Source organism: Nicotiana attenuata, unplaced genomic scaffold, assembly GCF_001879085.1.
Source record: "Nicotiana attenuata strain UT unplaced genomic scaffold, NIATTr2, whole genome shotgun sequence".
NCBI lineage: Eukaryota > Viridiplantae > Streptophyta > Magnoliopsida > Solanales > Solanaceae > Nicotiana > Nicotiana attenuata.
This window is the reverse complement of record NW_017670795.1, coordinates 6,992-31,015: the sequence shown is the minus strand read 5'-3', so window position 1 is coordinate 31,015 and position 24,024 is coordinate 6,992. Positions and strand designations below refer to the sequence as shown.

Genomic DNA, 24,024 nt, shown 5'->3' with positions numbered 1-24,024 from the left:
AATATTGAATCGAATGGCTTCCTCGAGTATACTTAGATAGTCAGTTGTTGAGAAGCTAATGAATATATTAAAGATAATTCCTTATTGTATATTCTTGAAATCTCTTATACATATCTCAGATTTATCAAACTTTTATATTGCGTTGAGGTGCGGTCCTGGCTTAGATCAACGAGTATATAACCTGCCCAGTGTATCGGATGTAGCAGCATTATGGCTAGAACAAGAAACAGACAATAATAGTTCTGCACCGCATATTCGAATTCACACTCATAGTAACAAGAGCCAGTTAGTAAATTATTGTTATGGTTATTATGATCCTTTGCAATACCCACTTTTATACCCGTATGGTCAAAATGGATGGCACTGTGGTATTCAAAAGATTACACAACCTGGACATAAACTGAGAAAAAAAAAGAGCTTACTATGAAAATGAACAACTTCCAAGTGTATCGAATATGTGTTAAATTGATGGACTACTTGAGATGGAAGCTGAAGTTCTACAAAAGGGTAAACGAAAAAGGGATACTGTTTCTTGTCGTGAATACTACTGTTACAAACTTCAGATGAGAGATAACGAGGAAAACGGAGTTTTACATTCTGGTAGATTATTTCAACAATATTCAGTTGATGAATTCATAAAAGTAGAAACTCAAAGGTTAGATTTTGCCACATTTAATCAAGATTTATTTCGAATTTATGTACTGCAAGGTCTTTTAGATATCCTAAGACTTGGCGAAAGAGAAGCTTCCAAGATAGGAAAAAAAAAATTTCTTCCGACAAGTTTTACGGGTGGTCCGAGAGATATGCGTCAACATTATATGGATGCTATTGCATTAGTGCAACATTTTGGAAAGCCTGATATATTTTTAACTATGACATGCAACCCATGTTGGCCAGAAATAAAAAAACATTTGCTCCCAACGGATGAAACTCAAAATAGGCTCGATTTAATTAGTCGGGTATTTAGAGCAAAGGTAGAAGAGATGAAAACAGATATATTAAAAAGAGACATATTTGGAAAAGTTGCAGCTTTTATGCACGCTATAGAATTTCAGAAACGTGGTCTTCCACATGCTCATTTTCTTCTTATACTTGATGATGACTACAAATTATTAACACCTGAAGCTTACGATAAATTTGTTTCTGCTGAGCTGCCTGATGCTGATAAAAACTCGTACTTACATAAGCTTGTTATTAAACATATGATGCATAGGCCTTGTGGTCATTTGAATCCTACCAATTCGTGTATGAAGAAGAAAGAGTGCAAATTTAAGTATCCAAAAAGCTTCGCCATTGAGACAACGAAAGGAAAGGACTCATATCCAATTTACAGAAGACGAAACACTGGTAAATATGTGAAAGTTAGGAAACAATTTCTTGATAACTCATGGGTTGTTCCTTACAATCCTTATCTCTTGGGCAAATATAATTCTCATATAAACGTAGAAATTTGCTCTGATATTAAAGTTGTCAAATATATATACAAATATATTTGTAAAGGACATGATAAGATTTCATTTGGCTTACATGAAAATAACACAAATATAGAAATAGATGAGATAAAAGAGTATCAATCTGCTAGATGGGTATCACCTCCAGAAGCTATGTGGCGGTTATTTGCCTTTCCTATCAGTGAAATGACTCCAAGTGTTTATCATCTCCAGTTACATCTTGATGGGCTGCAATTTGTCTCTTTTAGAAAAACAGACACAATAAATAGTATTGTAAAAAATCCTATGATTAAGAAAACGATGTTGACAGAATTCTTCCTGATGAATGAAACAAACAAAGATGCTAAAAAGCTTAAGTTGTTGTATAAAGATTTTCCACAATATTTTGTATGGTCATCTACTTACAAAATGTGGACTCGACGACAACGAGGTAATGTTATCGGGCGTGTTGTACGTGTCATCCAACAGAAGGAGAAAGATATTACCTTAGATTATTACTAATGAATGTAAGAGGACCAAAATCATATAAAGATCTTTTGACAGTAAATGGGATATGTTGTGACACATTTAGAGAATCTGCAGAAAAAAGAGGATTGTTGCATTGTGACAACAACTTAGTTGAATGTATGTCTGAGGCTGCCTGCTATCAAATGCCTTATAGTTTAAGACGTTTATTTGCTACAATATTAGTATATTGCAGCCCTAGCAATCCAAGAGAACTGTGGGAACAATTTGAAAATTCAATATATGAAGACTTTAAGAGCTTAGCCAATATAACGGCAAAAGATATCCACCTTGCTATCTTGAATCACATTAATGATATACTACATTCTATGGGGCGTGATATTAATGAATTTAACCTTGTTCCAAAAACTATAAAATCTTCAAAAATAGCAACTGAAGCAAAGGAAGTGTATTTTGAAAGAAATATCATTGTGAGCGATGAAGATTTACTGTTACATACAAAATTAAATACTGAACAAAAGAAGGCATATGACATCATCCTCCAGAGAGTATTTTCTAACAAATCTGGAGCATTTTTTATTGATGGTCCTGGAGGAAGTGGCAAGACATTCTTATATTGTGCCTTATTAGCAACTGTAAGATCTAAAGGGTTTGTAGCATTAGCAACGGCAACTTCTGGAGTTGCAGCTTCGATCCTTCCAGGAGGACGAACAACTCATTCACATATTAAAATTCCGATTAATATGGATGAAAAATTTACTTGTAATATCAGCAAGCAAAGCTCACTAGCATCTTGGATTCGTGATGCAAAATTGATTGTTTGGGATAAAGTGTCAATGGCAAAAAAGAATATGATTGAAGCTTTAGATTCTCTTCTAAAAGATATAATGGACACAAATACGCTTTTTGGCGGAAAAGTAGTTGTATTTGGAGGAGATTTTAGACAAACTCTTCCTGTGGTTCGAAGTGAAAAAAAAGAAGATTTCATTCGGGAAAGTATATTGAACTCCGAAATATGGAATGAGCTTGAAAAACTACGATTATTAGAAAATATGCGTGCAAGAATTGATCCTTCTTTCTGTGAATATTTGATGCGAATAGGAAATGAAATAGAAAAGCCAAATATGGATAACAAAATAGAAATTCCGAGATCTTTTATTGTTCCTTATATTACTGAAAGACAATCGTTAGACATGTTATTCAAAATAATATATCCCAATTTACATACATCTTTTCAAAATTCTTCTTTTTTAACTTCCCGTGTTATTTTAACGACAAAAAATGACTTTGTTGATGAAATAAATGATAGACTTATAACTCAATTTCCTAAAGATGCTAAGACATTTGTTGCAACTGATGAAACTATTGAACCAAATGATCAAAGTCAGTTTGAGGATTTTTTACATTCATTGAACCCTGTTGGTTTACCTCCTTACAAGCTAATATTGAAAGAAAATTGTCCCATCATGTTATTGCGAAATTTAAATCCTTGTGAAGGTTTATGCAATGGTACACGATTGATATGTTGCGATTTTAAGAGTCGTGTTATAAGCGCTCGAATTGCAAGTGGTGATTTTAAGAATACACATGTATTTATTCCTAGAATACCATTACTATCTTCAGATGATGAAAAGTTACCTATCCCATTTAAAAGAACACAATTTCCTGTACGTCTATGTTTCGCTATGACGATAAATAAAGCATAAGGACAAACATTAGATTATATTGGAATTTATTTGCGTGAACCAGTATTTTCTCATGGCCAGTTATATGTTGCTTTATCGAGGGCAAAAAGTTCAAACTGTATAAAAATATTAATCCGGCCACCTACCGCAGATACCGATGATGATCAATCTACATATAACATAGTGTATGATGAAATTATTCAAAAAGCCCTTCTATAACTTTGTGCCTTTGTTGTTTATGTTCCTTCCATGACTACATATTTGTTTTAGTGAATGTTACTTCTTATTTACTAGGTCTTGGAAAAAAAGGAAAACAATTCTGTTGGGCTCGAATTAACTTTTTGCGATTTGATATGCAGAAGAGTTAACCTGATTACTTGCAAATCTTGGCTAAGCTTTTATCCTTATGGTATAGTTTTTTCATGCGCAATATATGAATAAAACTATTGACATTGTGAAATTTTTTCGGACGAGCAATCAATGAAAGCATTAGTGTCTGCAATTCTCAATATACAATGGCCTATTACATATTTCTGTGATTTTATTTCAACTCTGTTAAGTTGACTTATCTAATCCATGCCTCAAGAAAAAAAAAATTTAACTCCGCCTGTGTTCAAGTTATACTGTGACACAGCCGGTCCCAAGCCCGGACAAAGGAGGAGGGTTTGTTATTTATTAGCAATAACACTTCTGTTTTTATTTTTTTATTCGACTGTACTTACTGTGAATTGATGATGTTAATATCAATGGACTTTTTGCCATTTGTTAAAAAAGATTCTACGAATTTGTTATATGCTTTCCTCGGTCTTACTTATCTTTCAGGACATCATAACCAAAAAAAGATATAGAGATTTACTGCTGCAAAAGAGGAAGCGTAACACTTCAGAAGGCAGGATTTGGAGCATGAAATACTCGCAAATAGCGTAAGTATATTTGAAACAAGATTACTTGACTTAAAACCCTTCTAATAAATGTTTAACTTGTTTCCAGCGAGAAAATAAAGACTACTGCTGTAAACTAATGAAAATGGAGACAACTAATTGAACGAGTTAAAATTCTTTGCCACATACTAGCTGTAATTTTTGAAACAAAGTTTTAAGCTCTAATGTTCGAAACTGCAGATTTAAAGAGATAATACTATGTTGGATACTTTTACTGTCAAATAACTGTTGCTTCGTAAATCCAAATAGAAATAATGATACCCCTATCTCTATTTAAAATGTTAGAAGAAATTTTTGTGCTTCCATTCAGCTGGAACTGTTTGTAGCTACATTTGTTTTACCTACATTTAGTTTGACTCCTAATGTATATTAAGATGGTGTATTTGACAGGTAACTTATCCAAACACGATGGAATTTTTTTACTTCCTTGGAGCTGATATAGAAATCTTCGATATGCCATTTTCAATGAGCTTGGACAAAGGCCATAGTTATTGTCTGGTTTGTTTGGACAGAAAATGAATGTTTAGAATCCATACTTTTCGCAAATAGATGGAAAAATCGTCAAGTTCAAGCAGGATGTCATAAGGTACTACTACATCCTTTAAAAGGTTATGAATGTCATATAGGAGTATAGATGTTATTTGAATTATTCACGACCAATTTTTTTCTGCTTTATTTGGTTAAACACTTTGAGAATTTTGGTTCATATGAGACTTTATTGAAATGTACAAAAATATATTTCTTTATGGTATCAGTAGTAGAGCTTTATTCTTAAACTCTTCTTTGATTTGTTCTCCCTTAGCTGATACATTAAGACATCATACGACTTTTAACTTTTGGTCCTCTTTTGTTTTCCTCTCCGTTTTTATGAAGATCTTTTGTTGGTATTAGGCACTTGAAAGTCTTTAACATGTACCATCAAATAGTACGTCTATCAATTAGATCATACACGAGGGGCTACAAAGAGAAGGAGACGCCAAGGAGTATGAGTGTATGTTTATTGTGCTAATGGTGTCAACATTATGGTTTCAGCTAACGGCAGGCAATTAATTTTTTTTTTTTCTCATTTATAACTTCTAATATATACTTGGAATTTTTAGTTTCTAATATACTTTAGAAGTTTGAGTGTAACCCTTAGTAAGGTACTAGACTGTACTAAGAAGGTCTTTTGTTGTGGCTTGGGATGAGCATACACAACATAGAGGCAAATGGGTTGTGGCACAAGATGGCTAGAGCAGCTATATGGCAGATAGGCAGAGCATTTGTACAGGTAGCACGTGCAGCTGTGGTATATCACATATGGAAGGCCAAATGAAGCTCTATGGTTACAAAAAGTGCCAAGACCACAGATCATTTGATAATCATACATCTTTTCAGTACAATAACCCACGAAACAGTCTATGTATCGCTCACCCTGCGCCAAAATCAATAGCCTAAAGAGAGGAAAACATAGCAATGGCACAAACTGGATAGTAGTCTTGTACAAACAGGCAAAGTGCAGTAGTATAGATTCAAAATGTATAGATGAATGAAGGGGAGGGGAGATACAGGTTCATAGGATAGGATTGACTGATTGACTGGCTGGGTTCTGTTATGGAGTTTTTTTTTTTTTTGGTAATAAAAGATTTATTCAACAACAACAAAGCTAAGAGTTATTACAACTAGAGCTCAGACTAGGTAACATAGTGCCTAGACTGTCTCTTTTTAGTACTTGGATAAAAAAAACATGCGGAACAGCAAAAGTTTGCAAAGTACAAAAAGTGCCCAGGCTGCAACCATTCTTAGCTAATAGGTCCGCTACTCTGTTATGGAGTTTTGATGACTGTTTGACAGATGTAAATGTATTTGTTTCATGGTGATTAATTAAACTTTTTAGTTCTACAAAAAAAGTCTATGCTGTCTGTATATGCTTCTTAGTGTTAGTTGATGACAATGTACTCTTTCATGCATCAGTTGTGCTTATAAAAAGTGAGACCTCTCTCATGAATTAGTAATAAATTTTAATTTCCCAGAAGAGAAAGTTACAACAAGCGTGACACTCATTTGACCTGAGTATGGATTTATTGGCTGCACACTATCTTTGGAAAAATTAGGAATTAGAACTTCCTACTGCTACAATCCCACTAAATTACAGCACTTGTGTTGTATGAAAGATTTGCAAACCATTACATTACATGAGATTAAAAAAGACCATAACAACGCGTACACAAACATCACTGACAAATTTTTAGTAATAAAACGTTTCAGTATATATACAATTTTTCCTTGTGCTTGAGTTTTGATATTCATATAATATTTGTCGAAATAAAACACAGTATAATACAAAATGTTGGCCCCGGGCTTGCACGGGCCTATCCCATCTAGTTTAAAGCTAAGAAGCCAAGTGAGCCAATATATAATTAGGGGGTCATGCTATTTTCCAAAAGATTCTATGGTACTTTCGAATAATATAGTACTAGTTTTTTTTTGTTTGGTAATCAACTCTTTGAAGTACTACTTCACAATTCAGATTATTAGAAATTAGAAAAGATAGGATAGGCTCAAAAAGAGGTAAAGGAAAGGGGGGAAAAGACATCTTTAAGGTGTGTTAGGTATGGAAAATATTTTCCGAAAATGCTTTCTTATTTTCCACCGTTTGGTCGCGCAAAATAATTTGAAAAATATTTTTCCAGATATCACATTTTGTGAAATTGCAGGAAATAATTTCCCCAGAAAAAATATAGGAAAACATTTTCAAAAAACTCCACCTACCCTCCCATCTGACCTCAACTCCTCCCATTTCTCTTCCCTACCCCCCTCTCCCCCCTCCCCTTACAAAAAGGCTTTTTTTTTTTAGTTTTTTCTTTGCCGTCACCACCCACCCTACTAACCCCCTCCCTCTCCCCCCCTACCCCCCCCCACTCGAAAATCTTTTTTTTTTGTATTTTTAATTTTCTCTACAATATTTTCTATAGCACCTCCCCCCACCCCCCACTCCTGCGGCAATTTTTTTTATTTTCAGTTCTGTTTTTTTTATTTTTCAGTTTACAAGGTCTAAATTTTATGAGTTCGAAAGTTTATATGTTTGTAAGTTTGCGGGTTTAGAAATTATAGAGTTTACTTCTAAAGTTTAGCGGTTCAAAAGTTTATGGAATTTGTGGGTTCGGAAGGTTGATTTCGAAAGTTTATGGCTTCATGTTTATTGTATCTAAATTATTTATGAATACTCTTGAGAAATTATTTTCTTTAATTTGCGTACCAAATACAGGAAAATGAGTAAGATTATTACTTGTTTTCCCAAAAATTAAATCCGTCATTCCAAACGCACCTTAAATTCTCTTTCCACTTTCCTTAGCTCTTATATTACAGCAATCTATATATACAGAAATTCTGCCAATTGCTTATGTTTATTGCTTATGTTTAATAACATGATTCGGCGCATAAATCTCATTCTTTATGTCAATAGATATTAGTGCTTTAATTTAAAAATAATAAATATTCGAAAGCACATAAAATTACAATTTTTACATACTAAATAATTTTGAAAAGCATAATCAAAAGAAAAAAAATTAATTTCTTATAATACTAGTCCTATTGAATTAATGATTATAGTCCATGAAAAATGTAATACTATAAACTAGGGGCTAAATAAAGCAAGTACAGCGTAATCACGAGGTGGTTGCCCTCACGTGCAATGCTTAAAGACAAGAAAGTAGGAAAGTAGGAACTGTCGTAACTCCTTAGAATTTACTCATATCTCAGAGGATTTTTTTTCATAAACAGGGTGGCTCAAGGGGTAGGCTAGTAAAGCATTTGCTTTAGGCCCCCTAAATTTTGGAGCCCCAAAAATAATTATAAATTTTTTATCTTATTTTTGTTTAGACAATATTGAAATTTATACAAATTACTTATAAAAGTAGAAATAAAGATTATCTATTTTTAGCAATAGAAATATTTTAAAACTTTGAATTAAGATACTCAAATCTTCATATTTGTAAATAATATTTTTTAAAATAAGATCCGTGGTAACACATTGTAAATACGTGGCTAACATCTTAGCAACTTGAATTTTCTTACCAATATAAATATTAATACTACGTATTATATTTTGTAAGATAACTAAATTACAGACAAAAGTAAGGAAAAAAACTAAAGTAGATATTAGTATTACATTTGTAAGATAACTACAGTATAAATAAAAAAAAAAGAAGAAAAAAAGGCCTCTTTTTAAAATTTGGCTTTAGGCCACGAATTTTATTGAGACGTCCTTGTTCATAAACAACAAATAAAAAAAAGTTCCAAGTTTAAATATATAAAAAAATAAGACCTACATATTTTACTCAATAAATGGACTGCAACTTTGCATATGTCCCTTCTTTTTGGTGTTTGTTTCTTATGTGAGGGAAATGTCATAAACACTTTCCCTACTCCAACAGCGTCTTTAACAAAATTTTGCTCTTCAAAAGTATAGATGTTGCTTTCTATTTTGTTTTCTTGACGTGGATGAGAAGAAAAGAGTTACAGTCATACCTTTTTATAATTGTATTTTTATGTAATTATTTATTATAAAAAGACAAGGTTTTTCTCTTAATGAATTTCTTACTTAATGTAATAATATATGTCCTCTACAACAATACTTTACTATAACATTCATAAAATATCGGAACAAACGTGAAAGACACTTACCCTACGCTTTCAATGAATAAAAAATAAATCCATCAACATGACATGTTGCTTTTGATGGATTATAATAAGCAGCAGAAGCAAGCCTATTATCAAAATCATATGTAATCTAGCAACTAGTATAAACGGGATTTCTCGGGTTACCTCTTGAAGCGTGAACAAAGCTCCTCTATCACAAATTCTATAGCAACTCAATGAAATCTCCACCACCAGCACGATCATGATCCTCGAACGTTCCACGGCCTTCTACTATGTTACCCAAATAATATCCGGAAATAGCAATTTCGTGTGGGCAACATTTCTAGGAAAACTTGGCTCAAAATTTCGGCCACCATCTTCTTTTTCTTCTAGGTGGAAAACATTATCTATTTATAACACAAGTTTTAAGGGTTAAAACTCTTTCCCAAAACCTGTTGGGTTTCTTTCCACCAGAAAAATGATTTCTTTATTTCCTATTATTTAGGCACAGCAGGGGCAACGGAATTTAATTAGCAAGGCTTCCAATCATGGAGTTAATTTCTTATTTTCGAAATTAATATCCACTACAATTAATTACAAATTATCCCACTAAAAATTCGTAGTTGTACTCCTTATTTAATTTCGAAATTCATCCATTAAATCTTATTTAACTCCTGTCATGATCCAATTTCCCCTCCATTGGGTTTCGTGATGGCACCAGGTCTTAAGGACTAGGTAAGCCTAATAATTGCGGAATAACAACCATGAATAATAACATCTAAAATTCTTCTGAAATAAATTTCTTATACAATGAACATCTTCCCAAAACCGGTAGTACAAGTCATAAGCTCTATAGAGTTTTCGCTTCCACATCTAAACATAATCGTATGGAAAATAAGTACAGCAGTGAGAATATAAAATAGGAAGGTGACTCTGAAGCCTGCGAAAGCAACAGCAGGGCTACCTTGAGTCTCCTCGGCAAGAATTCGCACAGCTACTAGCGAACAATACCTGGATCTGCACAAAAAAGATATGCAGAAGTGTAGTATGAGCACACCACAGCGGTGCCCAGTAAGTATCAAGACTGACCTTGATGGAGTAGTGACGAGGAATAGTACAGACACCTATTGGTCAAATGAAATGAACAGAATATGATACTAAAATATCGAGATAAAGATAACGAGGCAATATTAACAGCGGAGAGAAATCAAAATACAAACAGTAGGAACAATAAAGGGAGAACACGGGTAGTAACGAACGACACCAAGTAAATCAGATAGCCAAGTAAATGAACACTGACATAACAGGAACAGAGACAAATAAGAATGTATTCAAATGAAGAAGGCAATACCAAATCAATCACTCACATCATGCCTAATACACAATCCCGACCATCTCAATCCTCGGTTTCTCATATCATAATCTCAACTTCCGAACCTTCAGCACACATGGCACCTTGTGCTCCCATATTTTCTCATCTCACTCTTAACAAAAGAAATCCACATACTATACAATACATAATGTCCGTATGAATGTACTCAAGATGTTCAAGAAGTCTCATTTATCTAATATAAGTAAATTTCATATTCAAAACTAATTAGAGAAAAGATGAAGTTATTTTTAGAAATCGCTTGAACAAAGAAAGTACCATTTTCAATTAGAATACAACATCGAATGAATTATTACCTTTACCGTGGGATTTAATAATTTACAACTTAGTAGAAATTCCTTCTAAGTAGAATACAACCTTAGACGATTTAAGGAAAATTTAATTGAGAAATAAATTGAGTCAAAAATGTAGAAATTATTGTAGTTGAAGGTTTAAAATATATATATATATATACGGCTAGGTATTTATAACACTATGGGTTCCAACACAAAGACTCACAGCAGCAAGGGAATCTAACCCGTTAGAACAGTTGAATTGATAACAACAATTACACACAGCAAGCAGAAAGTGCGCGGCATCACCCTTCGTGCTTTTACACTCACGGAATATCGACAGGGGATCTCCCGGGATCACGTCCCGTAGTCATAAACTTAAATACTTGGGGGATCTCTCAGTATCCTCAGTATATGAGTTAGGGGATCTCTTGGTATCCCAATGATCTCTTGGTATCCTCAATATACATGCTAGGGATCTCTTGGTATCCCGAGGATCTCTTGGTATCCTCAATATATGTGCTGGGGATCTCTTGGTATCCCGAGGATCTCTTGGTATCCTCAATATATGTGCTGGGGATCTCTTGGTATCCCGAGGATCTCTTGGTGTCCTCAATATATGTGTTGGGGATCTCTTGGTATCCCGAGGATCTCTTGATATCCTCAATGTATGTGCTGGGGATCTCTTGGTATCCCGAGGATCTCTTGGTATCCTCAATATATGTGTTGGGGATCTCTTGGTATCCTCAATATATGCGCTGGGGATCTCTTGGTATCCCGAGGCAATAATAAGAACAATAACGTCCCGGCAAGGGAATCAACAATATAAACAACACATCCCGGCTAGGGAATCAACAACATAAACAGTACATCCCGGCAAGGAAATCAACAATATAAACATTACATCCCGGCAAGGGAATCAACAATATAGACAATACATCCCGGCAAGGGAATCAACAACAATCCAGCAATCCAACAATCCAATCACAAGGAAATTGCACCACCAAGAGTATGTTTACATAGTAACAAGAAAATCACGGGGAAACTAAGAAGCACAATAACCTTAACCAAACAACAAAGAACAGCTAATTCAATTAAGGCAATTAAGGCCAAATAACAGGTAAGAGTTAGAGAAAAGCTAACAACATCGTATGGAGCATATAGGGTAAATTATGAAATTAGATAACTAAATCATAACAGAATACTTCCCATATGATGAAACATAAGGACCTAAGAACCCTAAAGGCAATCTTTCCCATAAATAAGTCCGAGCACACACTCGTCACCTCGTGTGCACAGACTACAATTAGCATGGAAGACTCAAATCCTAAGGGGAAGTCCCCCACACAAGGTTAGGCAAAATACTTACCTCAAAGACGACACACCGATACTCTAAAATGCACTTCTCGGGTGAAAGATCTCCGGGCAGCTCAAATCTAACCAAATTAACTTCAAAGCACAAATAAAACACATAAGAAACTATTCCGGATCATAAAGTCTCAATCTTTAATAAAATCCAAAAATCGGTCCAAAAGTCGACCCCCGGGCCCGCACCTCGAAACCCAACAAATTGTACAAAAATCGAATGCCTATTCTGATACGAGTCCAACCATACAACATTTATCAAATTCCGACACCATTTGGTCCCTCAAATCACAATTTTTCATTTTAGAAATTTTCTTCAAAAACCAACTCCTTCCCCAACCCAAAACACAATTTAAATGATAAAAATGAAGATAAAATCATGGCATATGTTAGATTTTAGGTGAAGAACACTTACCCAATCAATTTGCTTGAAAAACCCCAAAAGAAGCTCCCAAATCCGAAGTTTAAAACCCAAAATATGAAGAAAATGGCTAACCCTCGATATAAAAGGATTCTACCAGGGCTTCTGCATCTGCGGTGGAGAAACCGCATCTGCGAGGCAGCATTTGGGGGAAAGAGTCCGTATCTGCGAACTTGGCTATTTGGCGTGGGACCGCATCTGCGAAAAGTAACCGCACCAGCGGCACCACAGGAGCAAAGAGTGGAGCCGCAGAAGCAAAAATTTACCCAGGCGTGCACGACCGCAGAAGCGGCCTGGCTCATGCAGAAGCGGAGCCACACCTGTTCTCCAAGGTCGCAGGTGCGAAAACACCAGAATCACCCCTACTTAGAACTATGCAAAACATCCGAACCTCATCCGAAACACACTTGAGGCCCTCGAGACCCCGTCCAAGCATACCAACAAGTCATATAACCTAACTCGGACTCGCTCGAGGTCTCAAATCACATCAAACAACGCCGAAACGACGAATCACACCATGCATCAAACTTAGGAACTCTCAATCTTCCAACTTCGAAAACTTGTGCCGAAACCAATCAAATAAACTCGGAATGACGCCAAATTTTGCATACAAGTCCAAATGACATAACGGAGCTTCTCCAGCTCTCAGAATCGCATTCCGACCCCGATACACAAAAGTCAACTATGGGTCAAACTTCTCAAATTTCCAAACCTCCATTTTTCTAACTTTAGCTGAAACGCCTCAAATTACACTACGGACCTCCAAATCTGAATCCGGACGCGCGCCTAAGTCCAAAATCACCATACGAAGCTGTTGGAATCATCAAAAATTCATTCCGGGGCCGTTTACTCAAAAGTCTAATCCTGGTCAAATTCTCACTGCGTAAACTCCCAAAACTAGATTCCTTCTTCCAATTTGACTCTAAATCATCCGTTAAATGAATTCAACCATGCACGCAAGTTGATACTCGTATTATGAAGGTGTTCTAGACCTTACTCCGCTGGACGGAGCTTAAATTCTCAAAATGACCGGCCGGGTCGTTACAACTTCCCATGTTAAGATTCAGATACTAATCAATTAAATTAAATTACTGATGATTTAATTTATTAATTATTTCCTTTAGACTTTCGCTTAACTTATTTCAGGTGTTGGATACAAAATCCACCGGCCCGTTTACACATGAAAACTTATAAGCTTTCATAAAGGTGTATCATCAATCTCTAAACCAAGACATGGATTCCATCAACTAACTATTACTTTGTCAATGTACATTATTATTATTATCCAATTTACCAGGTATATTGACCCACGAAAGAATCTCGCCTTTTAATAAATCAAAACAATAATAATGTACATAGCTAATAATAATTATATCAAGATTAAGAGTATAAGTACATTTAATGGCTAGAGAGTTATTTTATTTAGTCGGTACAAAATACTTATCTCTACTTGGTCCGTTCAATACATACAAAGTGTACTAGCATAAGAAGTTGGAATTAAACCATTCCTATAATCAAGATAAATTAAATTTAATCTCGTGCTAAAATCATCCATGATGGTTTGTCCAATTCCATAATTAGATTGTGAACTCAAACTTTATACTTATAAGAACCGATGATTTAATTTTTTGTGTATAAGCTAAATTCTATTCACTAGATCATCCACTATATAAGCAAAGGATACATATATGATCTATTTAAAAATTTATTAAAATTGAATAAACAATTATTACATAATAAATACTATATCTTAACCAAACTCATGGTTAATAGTATATATCCCAACAATCTCCCACTTAGACTTTTAACTATGACAATTATTTGATATACAATATCCAAATGCATGGTTAATAGTATATGCCCCAATAATCTCCCACTTAGACTCATAACCATGCATCTACAACTTTCTCAGGTATTCTTTTACATGACTATTAAAAATCTTCACCAAATATGGTTTTATTAAAGAATCTTGCCAAGTTATTTTTGATGCAATATTTGTCCAGTAGTGCTTTGTTGTAACCATCTAGTTTGGTATTAAACTCTTCAGGGATTATGTTATTGAAACTATTGCAAGACTGTACTCCGAACTATGATTTTCTTTAGCATTCTCCCACTACGACGAAGTAATACTAATATTACCTTCATTACCTTACGGCATTGTGACTTCTTACTATAATGTTCACTATTCAAACATTACTCCCGCTCTTTATAAAGGCATATTATGTCTATTAAAGTTCTCCCACTACTTAAATGCAATGGAACATCAATTCCAACTTGTGGGTTTTGATGTTCTTGAACGCCAATTGCCTTAATTTTCTTTCGCACAATAATATAAAACTCCATTCATTTTCTTGTATATTCAAAAAACATGCACCTATCCATTCTTAGTTCCAACTTACAGATCCGTTTTCCTTTTCAGCACATATGCGGGACAATCTTATGTCTGAACATGCTACAGACTGGGCTTACATTCAATCTTCAATTCTATAGATGTCGCAGGTACTAACTTAGAAGGAACTAAATACAGAATATAATTTGTAGCTCCCAGGAAATATTCCAAAAACAAATAACGCAAATCTGAATAACATGTCATTAATCTATCCATGTCCAAAGAGACTTATTTCTTCTTTCTACTACACTACTCTATTATGGAGTTTACGGTGTAGTCAATTGAGATGTAATCCTTATTCTGATAAGTAACAAATGAACTCTTTAGAGAGGTGCTCGCCGCTACAATCAAATTGCAGTAACTTAATATATTTCCTTGGTGCTTTTTCGTTTCAATTCTTAAAACCCTTGAATTACTTAATTCATTAAGACTTACGGTACATCAAATAAATATATTATATTTTGAGTAATCATTTATGATAACGTCAAAAAAATACTCAAAACAATCTCTTACCAGTATGTTCATTTAACCATACAAATCAGAATGGATTCATTGTAGCTTATCACTAGCTTTATTTCCTTTTGAGAAGAGACAACCTTTAGTCAAATTTCCTTCCAAACAGGATCTACAAGTTGGTAGTGCCTCTACTTTCAATGAACCTTAAGGTCCATCCTTGATCAACTTGAAATCCTATCCAGATTAATACGACTTAGACAAAAGTGCACAGATAAGTTTTACTCAATTTTGAAGAACATATTCTCTTATGAGGTAGACAATATTGTTCTGCTCGGGGAGACATTAATATACAATAACAAGGTCATGCATTCATGTACCACAAGATATAAAACGTTTATCAAGCTCAATAAATCAAGAGTTATTCGAAAAATACAACAAATATCCATCTCTTATTTTGCCTAGAAACCGGAATTAAATTCTTTCTAAGAAAAGTACATATATTGCATCCTTTAAATTAATGTCTTATCACTAAAAGAAAATTTTAAAAAGTGTTACGACAAATCGCATAAAGTCATTGTGGAGTTGAGATAAAAATATTAAATAGAATAATAAGTCAAAATACTGAATAGTAAAATTCAGACTGCATGCAATATTTATATACATACATGCATCTCGAATAAGAAATTTCGATTGGAAAAGAATCATTCATGCAAAGTATACTATATAATGCAAGAATTATACAATCCAAAAATAAATAAAACCAATTCAGATGGAGAGTATACTATTATTTTCAGTCAATTGTATTTAACCTTTTAATACGAAAATTTTAAACACACTACACATATATGCCATGCATCTTGAATAGAAATTTTGACGGGAAAAGAACTACTCTTGCAACATACATATGTAAGGCCAGATTATTCACTCCAATATTTAAAACAGACCCAACTCAGATGGAGAGTATACTGTTAATTTAAGTCAATTGAACATCATAATTAATAGCTCTAGTTCCATTGATCCAACATATATGCTCAGATAGAGAGTAAGTACACGATATCAATTACTAGTATTTCACCTAGTGAGCTTACAATAAATTTATCAGATATGGAGGAAGACCTAAAGTCAACGCGTAAATTCATTACTCACTTGAAATTAATAGTGGAATACCATAAAAATATATTTCTATCACGACTTAATCATGATTGTATTTTAATTACAAAATTGATTCAACCCTTTAAACTTAGATAGAAAGTTAATACACGTTATCAATAACTAGTAACTATATTCAGTGAGTTCATAATAAATTTATCCGATATGGAGGAAGATCTAATGTCAACGCGTAAATTTATTATCTCACTATAAATTAAAAATGGAGACCATAGGGGTTAATTTCTATCACCACTTTATTACAACCACAAACTTTCTCTAAGGATTAAGTTCCATAATTAAAAAAAATACTCAATACACCATTTAAACAGTCTTAAAAATGCTAAAATTAATGTTTTTCACTGCAAAGCAGTGAGTATTGTTCACTGGGCTATTTATGATAAACATACCAAATTTCAGATCAATCGGAGATCGTTAAAATCACAATCTCCAAAAATTGCAACCAAATTTTGAAAATTACCATTTTAAGTATTTTTGTTGATAGAATATACGTTTTATTTCTATGATTAAAGATTGTCCAAAGAGGACTAATAAGATCTTGAATACCGCTTGTAAATAATCCAAGGAGCATGACAGGTATAGGAACTACTAAAGGTACTAAAGAAACAAGAACAAGAATTTAAAATATGACCTACAAGAACAAGAATTTAAAATATGACCTACATTCTTATCATATACCAATTCATGTCAAATCAATATGTGTTATCATATTCCAGATTAGACATAAATAAATGATAAAAAGAATGACTTTTCGTATGTAATTTACATTTTAATCCGCCAAACCTCCAAAAAACTTATCTAAACGATCCCGAATCTTCAAAATACGATGTGATTCAGTGTATGGTAGTGGGTTCTTCTTAACTGATCATTTCCGATGATCTTACCGAATTTTAGGTCATTCGGAGATCGAGAAATTCACGATTGCCAAAAACTAGACCAAATTCAAATAAATTATTTTTGGCGTATTAAGAATTAAATTCATGTGATTTTCATTCTTGCTTTATATCATATCAACTTAAATCATCATGCTTCAGATTTAACACAAATATAGCCGATATATAAAGAATAATTTTTCAGATTATAACAAATTCAATTTAATAAACTGCTTGAAAATCCATCTAAACAACCTCAAAATGACGACAACAGCATGATTCACTGCATAGCAGTGAGTTTTTCTCACTAGATCATTTTCGATGAACCTACAAAGTTTCAGGTCAATCTGAGTTCGTCAAATTCATGACCACCATCCTGTAACCTAACTCGGAGAATAACCGTTTTAAGCAGTTTCATGAATTAATATAAATATGATATTGATTTTCATTCTCCTTATAATTATACTATGAGCTCAAGGAATATATTGTTCTGATGACCCAAAAGGTCATCTCTTATTTTAGAAGTAAAATCTATGTTTCGAGGCCTTACAAACCTCCTTTTGTCTCACTTCGATTTACGTGCGCAATTTGGGCGCGTTTTCGGAAAGTTTTTGTGTGAAATTTAAGAAAAATATTGAATTTGGCCTTTAAAATTGATTAAAGTTGACTTCGATCAACATTTTTGATAAATAGAACCGGACCCGTGATTAGACCGTCCTGTAAGGTCTGTAGTAAAATATGGGACGTGGATGTATGCCCGTAATCGAATTCTGAGGTTCCTAGCCCGAGAAAAGAATTTTTAAAGAAAATTGTTTGCTGGAAAATATAAGGACTTTTGGAAATGAAATGGTGTGTGATCTTGATGGTATGGGGCCCGTATTTTGGTTCCAGAGCCTGGTGCGGGTTTAAAATAATAATTAAGTCAAATTTGTGAAATTTGGTAAGAATCGGAGTTGATTTGGTATAAATCGGACCCATAACTGAGAAAATAGAAATTTCAATGTTCTTAAGAATTTTATGAATTTTGGTGCTAAATTTGTAGTTGTTGATGTTATTTTGATGATTTGATCGCACAAGCAAGTCTGTATGATATTTTTAAACTTGCGTGCATGTTTAGTTTAGAGCCCCGAGGGCTCGGGTGAGTTTTGGATAGGCTACGGAGTGATTAGAACGTAGGAAAACTCAGCTGATGCATATCGTGTTTTGCACAGGCCTCTGATCTCGCAATTGTGAGATCAGGCTTCGCAATTGCGAAGTGAGCAGGCCTGGAAAATGCGACACACTGGCCGGAAATGCGAAGGTCATAGTTGTCACACATGCGACATATTTGTCACAAATGCGAAGGCAACAGAAATTTATAGGGGTCGAGAGGAGGCAAATGCTCCTAGAACAGACCCAGCCTTTGCTTCGATTGGAGCTTCTCCTCTTCGGGACTGTTTATCTCAGAGAGGTTTGAAGAAAATTTTGGGAAAACGTCAACGACTGCTAGCTTATTTGTCAAAAAAAATAGAGTACGTTATAAAGAATTAATTAATCAGTTGGACATTCGAGAGACAAAAACTCGTTAATTTGATTTATTTGAAGAGTCATTTCATTTTCACTTATATGTTTCGATTAAATTTTGATGAACTTCTTTTCACTTTCAGCAATTCATGGAAGAATTAATCGGTAAAAAACTTATGACTGCACCAACTACAAGAAAAGACCTCATGATAGTCAATATGGGGCCTCAGCACCTATCAATGCACGGTGTTCTTCGACTCATCGTTACTCTAGATGGTGAAGATGTTGTCGACTGCGAACCAATATTGGGTTATTTACATAGAGGGATGGAGAAAATTACGGAAAACCGAACAATTATACAATATTTGCCTTATGTAACACGTTGGGATTATTTAACTACTATGTTCACAGAAGCAATAACCATAAATGGACCCGAACAATTAGGCAATATTGAAGTACCTAAAAGGGCTAGCTATATCAAAGTCATTATGTTGGAGTTGAGTCGGATAGCTTCTCATTTGTTATGGCTAGGCCCTTTTATGGCGGATATTAGTGCGCAGACCCCTTTCTTCTATATTTTTCGAGAAAGAGAATTGATATATGACCTCTTTGAAGCTGCCACCGGTATGCAAATGCTGCATAATTATTTTCGTATCCGGGAGGTGGCTGCTGATCTACCCTATGGCTGGATAGATAAATGTTTGGATTTTTGCGATAATTTTTTAACAGGGGTTGCTGAGTATCAAAAACTTATTCCCGAATCCTTTCCTGCGCATTCTACCGTTTCTAACAACAATTCATAAAAGAAAAAAGAGAACGAATGTCACGCCCCAAACCAAGGGACGTGACCGGCGCTCGACCGGGTAACCCCAGTCAAGCGGACCTGGGTGCCTTTCCTATCCCACGCGTTACCCCGTATTTCATTGCTCATTAATCAAGGAATTAGCCATTTATAATTAAAACACTTTTTTACAAAACATACATGACATACATGGTTACTTAATGAGGTTTACAACTTACATCGCCCAACATACAAAATACATAGTTACATAAGTTCGTAACCCACATTTACTGTCTACGGAGCCTCTAAGGATACAAAGGATAATACAATACTTGCTGGTAACAAGGCTCCGGCTATACCTTACACAAATACCCAAAACATGACTCCGGAATTAAAGCGGCATGAGCCACGCAGGGCCCCGAGAGGAAAGGGGCTAACCAATACAACTGACGGAAAGTGAAGGGGAGCTACGGTCGGTGGGCTGGAGTACCTGCTATGGATCCACCTACAATCATAACACGAATGTAGCGCCCCCGGCAAAAGGGACGTCAGTACATTTGAATTGTACTGGTATGTATGAACAACTTTGCCCTAAGCAAACTCAAACCATACATAAGTAACAAGTAGCAATGGAATCAACAATTAAATACACATGAAAGGAACAATCAAGCCAAACAAGTTTACAATCTCTCCATTTCCCCTTCAACATTTTCACATCAATGATTTCACAACTTTCTCATATTTTCATTTCAATAGTGATTTCGATCACTTTCCACCCTTACCTCGGCCACCCTTATCACCACAACCCACACCTTATTACTTCGTGTTGCGGCGCGCAACCCGATCCCACCGAACAATCACAATTCACAAACAACACAACAACAACAACAATTCACAAAGAACAACAACAACAATTCTCAAGAACTACAACAACAATTCTCAAGGAATAACAACAACAACAATTTACAAAGAATTTCCATAACCATCAATACCATTTCCATCATTCTCAATAACTCATATGCATTTTATGCCACAACTTAATTGCCCACGACAAGCCATATATGTTATTACCACAGTTGTTCCAATTGCATCATTTACGATTTCCTTCCATCATTTGTTTCTCAGCTCTTACCACATAACACTTTCACAATCACACAGTTGGTTTATTGCCAATTACTTACACCATTATATCGGGAGACTTAACCACGGACGCTCAAATCATACCAATCACAAGAATTTCACACATAATCCACGTAGATATCACATACCAAATATTCGTACACCAAACAAGGTGATTTTACAAAGGTCAAGTATTACGCCATACACTACCGTGGACGACCGTAACTTTTACCCTTTTTAACTTACTTTACTTTTACTAAATTCCAAACCTAAAAGTTACGTTACGTACGACCGTAACCGTNGCTACTCAAACTTATTTAGGTTATCAACCCCTCTTGTACAATCCTTTACTCCTACCCAATTCCTTTTTCTACTAGATTTTAGGTTTTAAAAAGGCATGCATGTATGTTTTCAACCATTATTTTCAAGAATCAATGCATGAGACTCCCCCCCCCCCCCCNAGAATCAATGCATGAGACCCCCCCCCCCAGTTTAAACCTGAAAATCAATGAAAAAGGGTTAGGGATTTTACCTACAAGGATGGGGATGAAGATAATCACTCTGAAATTCCCCGGCCCGGATAGTTTTGAAGAATCAAATTGGATGAAGATGACTTTCTCTCTCAAGAACCCTCTCTTCCTCTCTCTTATTTTGTTCAGAAGACTCGTTAAAATGAGGGGTTGGGTGTTTTATTAAAAAGGGGGTCGGGTTTAAAATTTAGAAAAATAGGTACCCGAGTCAGATATGCGGTCGCACTTTGCGATCGCAGATCCGAAATGCGGTCCGCAGAATGGACCGCAAAAAGTGTTCCAAAACCTGATTCCACTGTTTGGGTATGCGGCGGAAATGCGGTCCGCATATACGGTTTGCGGTCGCATAATGCACCACATTTTTTACCTCAAATTTGACTGACACATCGACTCACTTTGCGATAGAAATGCGGTCCGCATATCAGTTATGCGGTCACATAATGGACCGCATTTTGACCTTAATTTTAACCAAACCACTGACTCAATCTGCGGCAGAAATGCGGTCCGCATACATGATTTGCGACCGTATTCTGGACCGCAAAATAGCACATTTCTAGAAAACTTGATTCTTTGATTTTTAAATACTTAGATCAGTACAATGGGTCCGAACCGCGAGGAAGCTCGCTGCGAAGGGTTTTTACACATTCCCAACACATATTCAGACCTGACCCTACGAGCTACTAGGTTTTGAGCACAAATTTCTACGGGGCCTTACATCCTCCCCCACTTAAAATCATTCGTCCTCGAATGAGGATCCTGAAAATCAGTTGGTTTTTGAAAACATGATATGCAGACTCCAATTCTCACTAACTCCCATATTTTTGAAAATTTTTGCCAGAGTTCCTTTGTAATTTAGATATATCTACCTGTCAGAGAGCCCCCGAAACACAATTTTAAGTACCATTACACAATTACAACTATCCCTACAGCTGGTATACAATTCATCACCTCAAAAATTGCACATATTCAATCACTTGCTACATTTTGCACACTTTCAATGAGTCCCACATACTTTAACCGCTTCGACATACTACATGCATATAAATAAATCATTATCAATCTACACTACCATTAGTTGCTTACTTATCACATGAGTCTTTTTAAAACTTTCATTTACCAAAAAGAGGTTCACATGACTTAAACAATCACAACACGTACAATTCTTACACCACTAGAGGGATTTCAATAGTAAATCATTTAGGAAGAAAAGACGGGGTGTCTTTGCACCAATTTGGACACAATATCAATTTGTTTAGGGATAAGAGTTCGCACGATTACTACTAGACTTGCTCAAAAAGATGGGGATATTTTTCATTCATTTCCTTTTCCGCTTCCCACGTGGCTTCCTCAACTTGTTGACTTTGCCATAATACTTTAACTGAGGCAACTTCCTTGTTTCTCAATCTACAGACTTGCCTATCAAGGATAGCAACCGGAACCTCTTCATACGACAACTCTTCATTAACCTCGATGGTCTCGACCGGAACAATGGTGGATGGATCTCCAACCACTTTCTTCAACATGGACACATGGAACACCGGGTGCACTAATGACATTTCAGGAGGCAATTCCAGCTTATAAGCCACCTGCCCTATCCTTTGAGCGATCCGATACGGCCCGACATATCTAGGACTCAACTTCCCTTTTTTCCCGAATCGCATGACTCCCTTCATAGGAGATACCCTCAAGAACACCCAATCATCAACCTGAAATTCCAATTCTCTTCGATGAACGTCACCATAGGATTTTTGTCGACTCTGAGCAGTTTTCATCCTTTCCTGAATGACTTTAACCTTCTCCATAGCCTGGTGCACGAGATCTGGCCCTATCAATTCTGCTTCACCCACTTCAAACCATCCAATCGGAGACCTACACCTCCTTCCGTACAATGCCTCAAATGGGGCCATATGAATGCTAGCATGAAAGCTGTTATTGTAAGCAAACTCTATAAGTGGCAAGTGATCATCCCAATTACCTTTGAAATCCAAGACACAAGCCCGCAGCATATCTTCAAGCGTTTGAATAGTTCGTTCTGCTTGACCGTCAGTCTGAGGATGGAAAGTTGTGCTGAGATTCACCTGAGTACCCAAACCTTGCTGAAATTTCTTCCAAAAATTAGCTGTGAACTGGGCCCCTCGATCTAAGATAATAGAAAGTGGAGTGCCATGAAGCCTTACTATTTCCTTGATATACAACTTAGCATACTGTTCTGCAGTATCGGTGGACTTGACTGGCAAAAAGTGAGCTGATTTGGTGAGTCGATCCACTATTACCCAAATTGAGTCGAATTTGCGTTGAGTGCGAGGTAACCCCACCACGAAATCCATGTTGATCATTTCCCATTTCCACATTGGTATTTCCATAAGCTGAGTTAATCCACCGGGCCGCTGATGCTCCGCTTTTACTTGCTGACAATTCGGACACTTAGATACAAAGTCCGCCACACCCCTCTTCATGCCGTTCCACCAATAAATCTGCTTGAGATCATGATACATTTTTGTAGAACCTGGGTGTACGGAATACCTGGAATTATGAGCCTCCGCCATGACCCTCTCCCGAAGCTTATCTACATCCGGAACACATAGTCTACCTTGACA

At 35.5% G+C, this 24,024-nt stretch overlaps 2 protein-coding genes across 2 annotated transcripts; both read left to right on the top strand.

The window, feature by feature from the left end:
* The first annotated feature begins 482 nt into the window (after nt 1–482).
* Nucleotides 483–1,952, top strand: LOC109243390. Its single transcript, XM_019410315.1, has one exon. The coding sequence runs from the start codon at nt 483–485 to the stop codon at nt 1,950–1,952; it is 1,470 nt and encodes a 489-aa protein (XP_019265860.1).
* On the top strand, nt 1,952–3,622 carry LOC109243389. The gene has a single exon (XM_019410313.1). It carries the CDS (start codon nt 1,952–1,954, stop codon nt 3,620–3,622), a length of 1,671 nt encoding a protein of 556 aa, XP_019265858.1.
* The last annotated feature ends 20,402 nt before the right edge of the window (nt 3,623–24,024 follow it).

Bases quoted from the DNA above. Each gene is read 5' to 3' on its own strand.
- LOC109243390 (XM_019410315.1), top strand. From the start codon at position 483: ATGGAAGCTGAAGTTCTACAAAAGGGTAAACGAAAAAGGGATACTGTT.
- LOC109243389 (XM_019410313.1), top strand. From the start codon at position 1,952: ATGAATGTAAGAGGACCAAAATCATATAAAGATCTTTTGACAGTAAAT.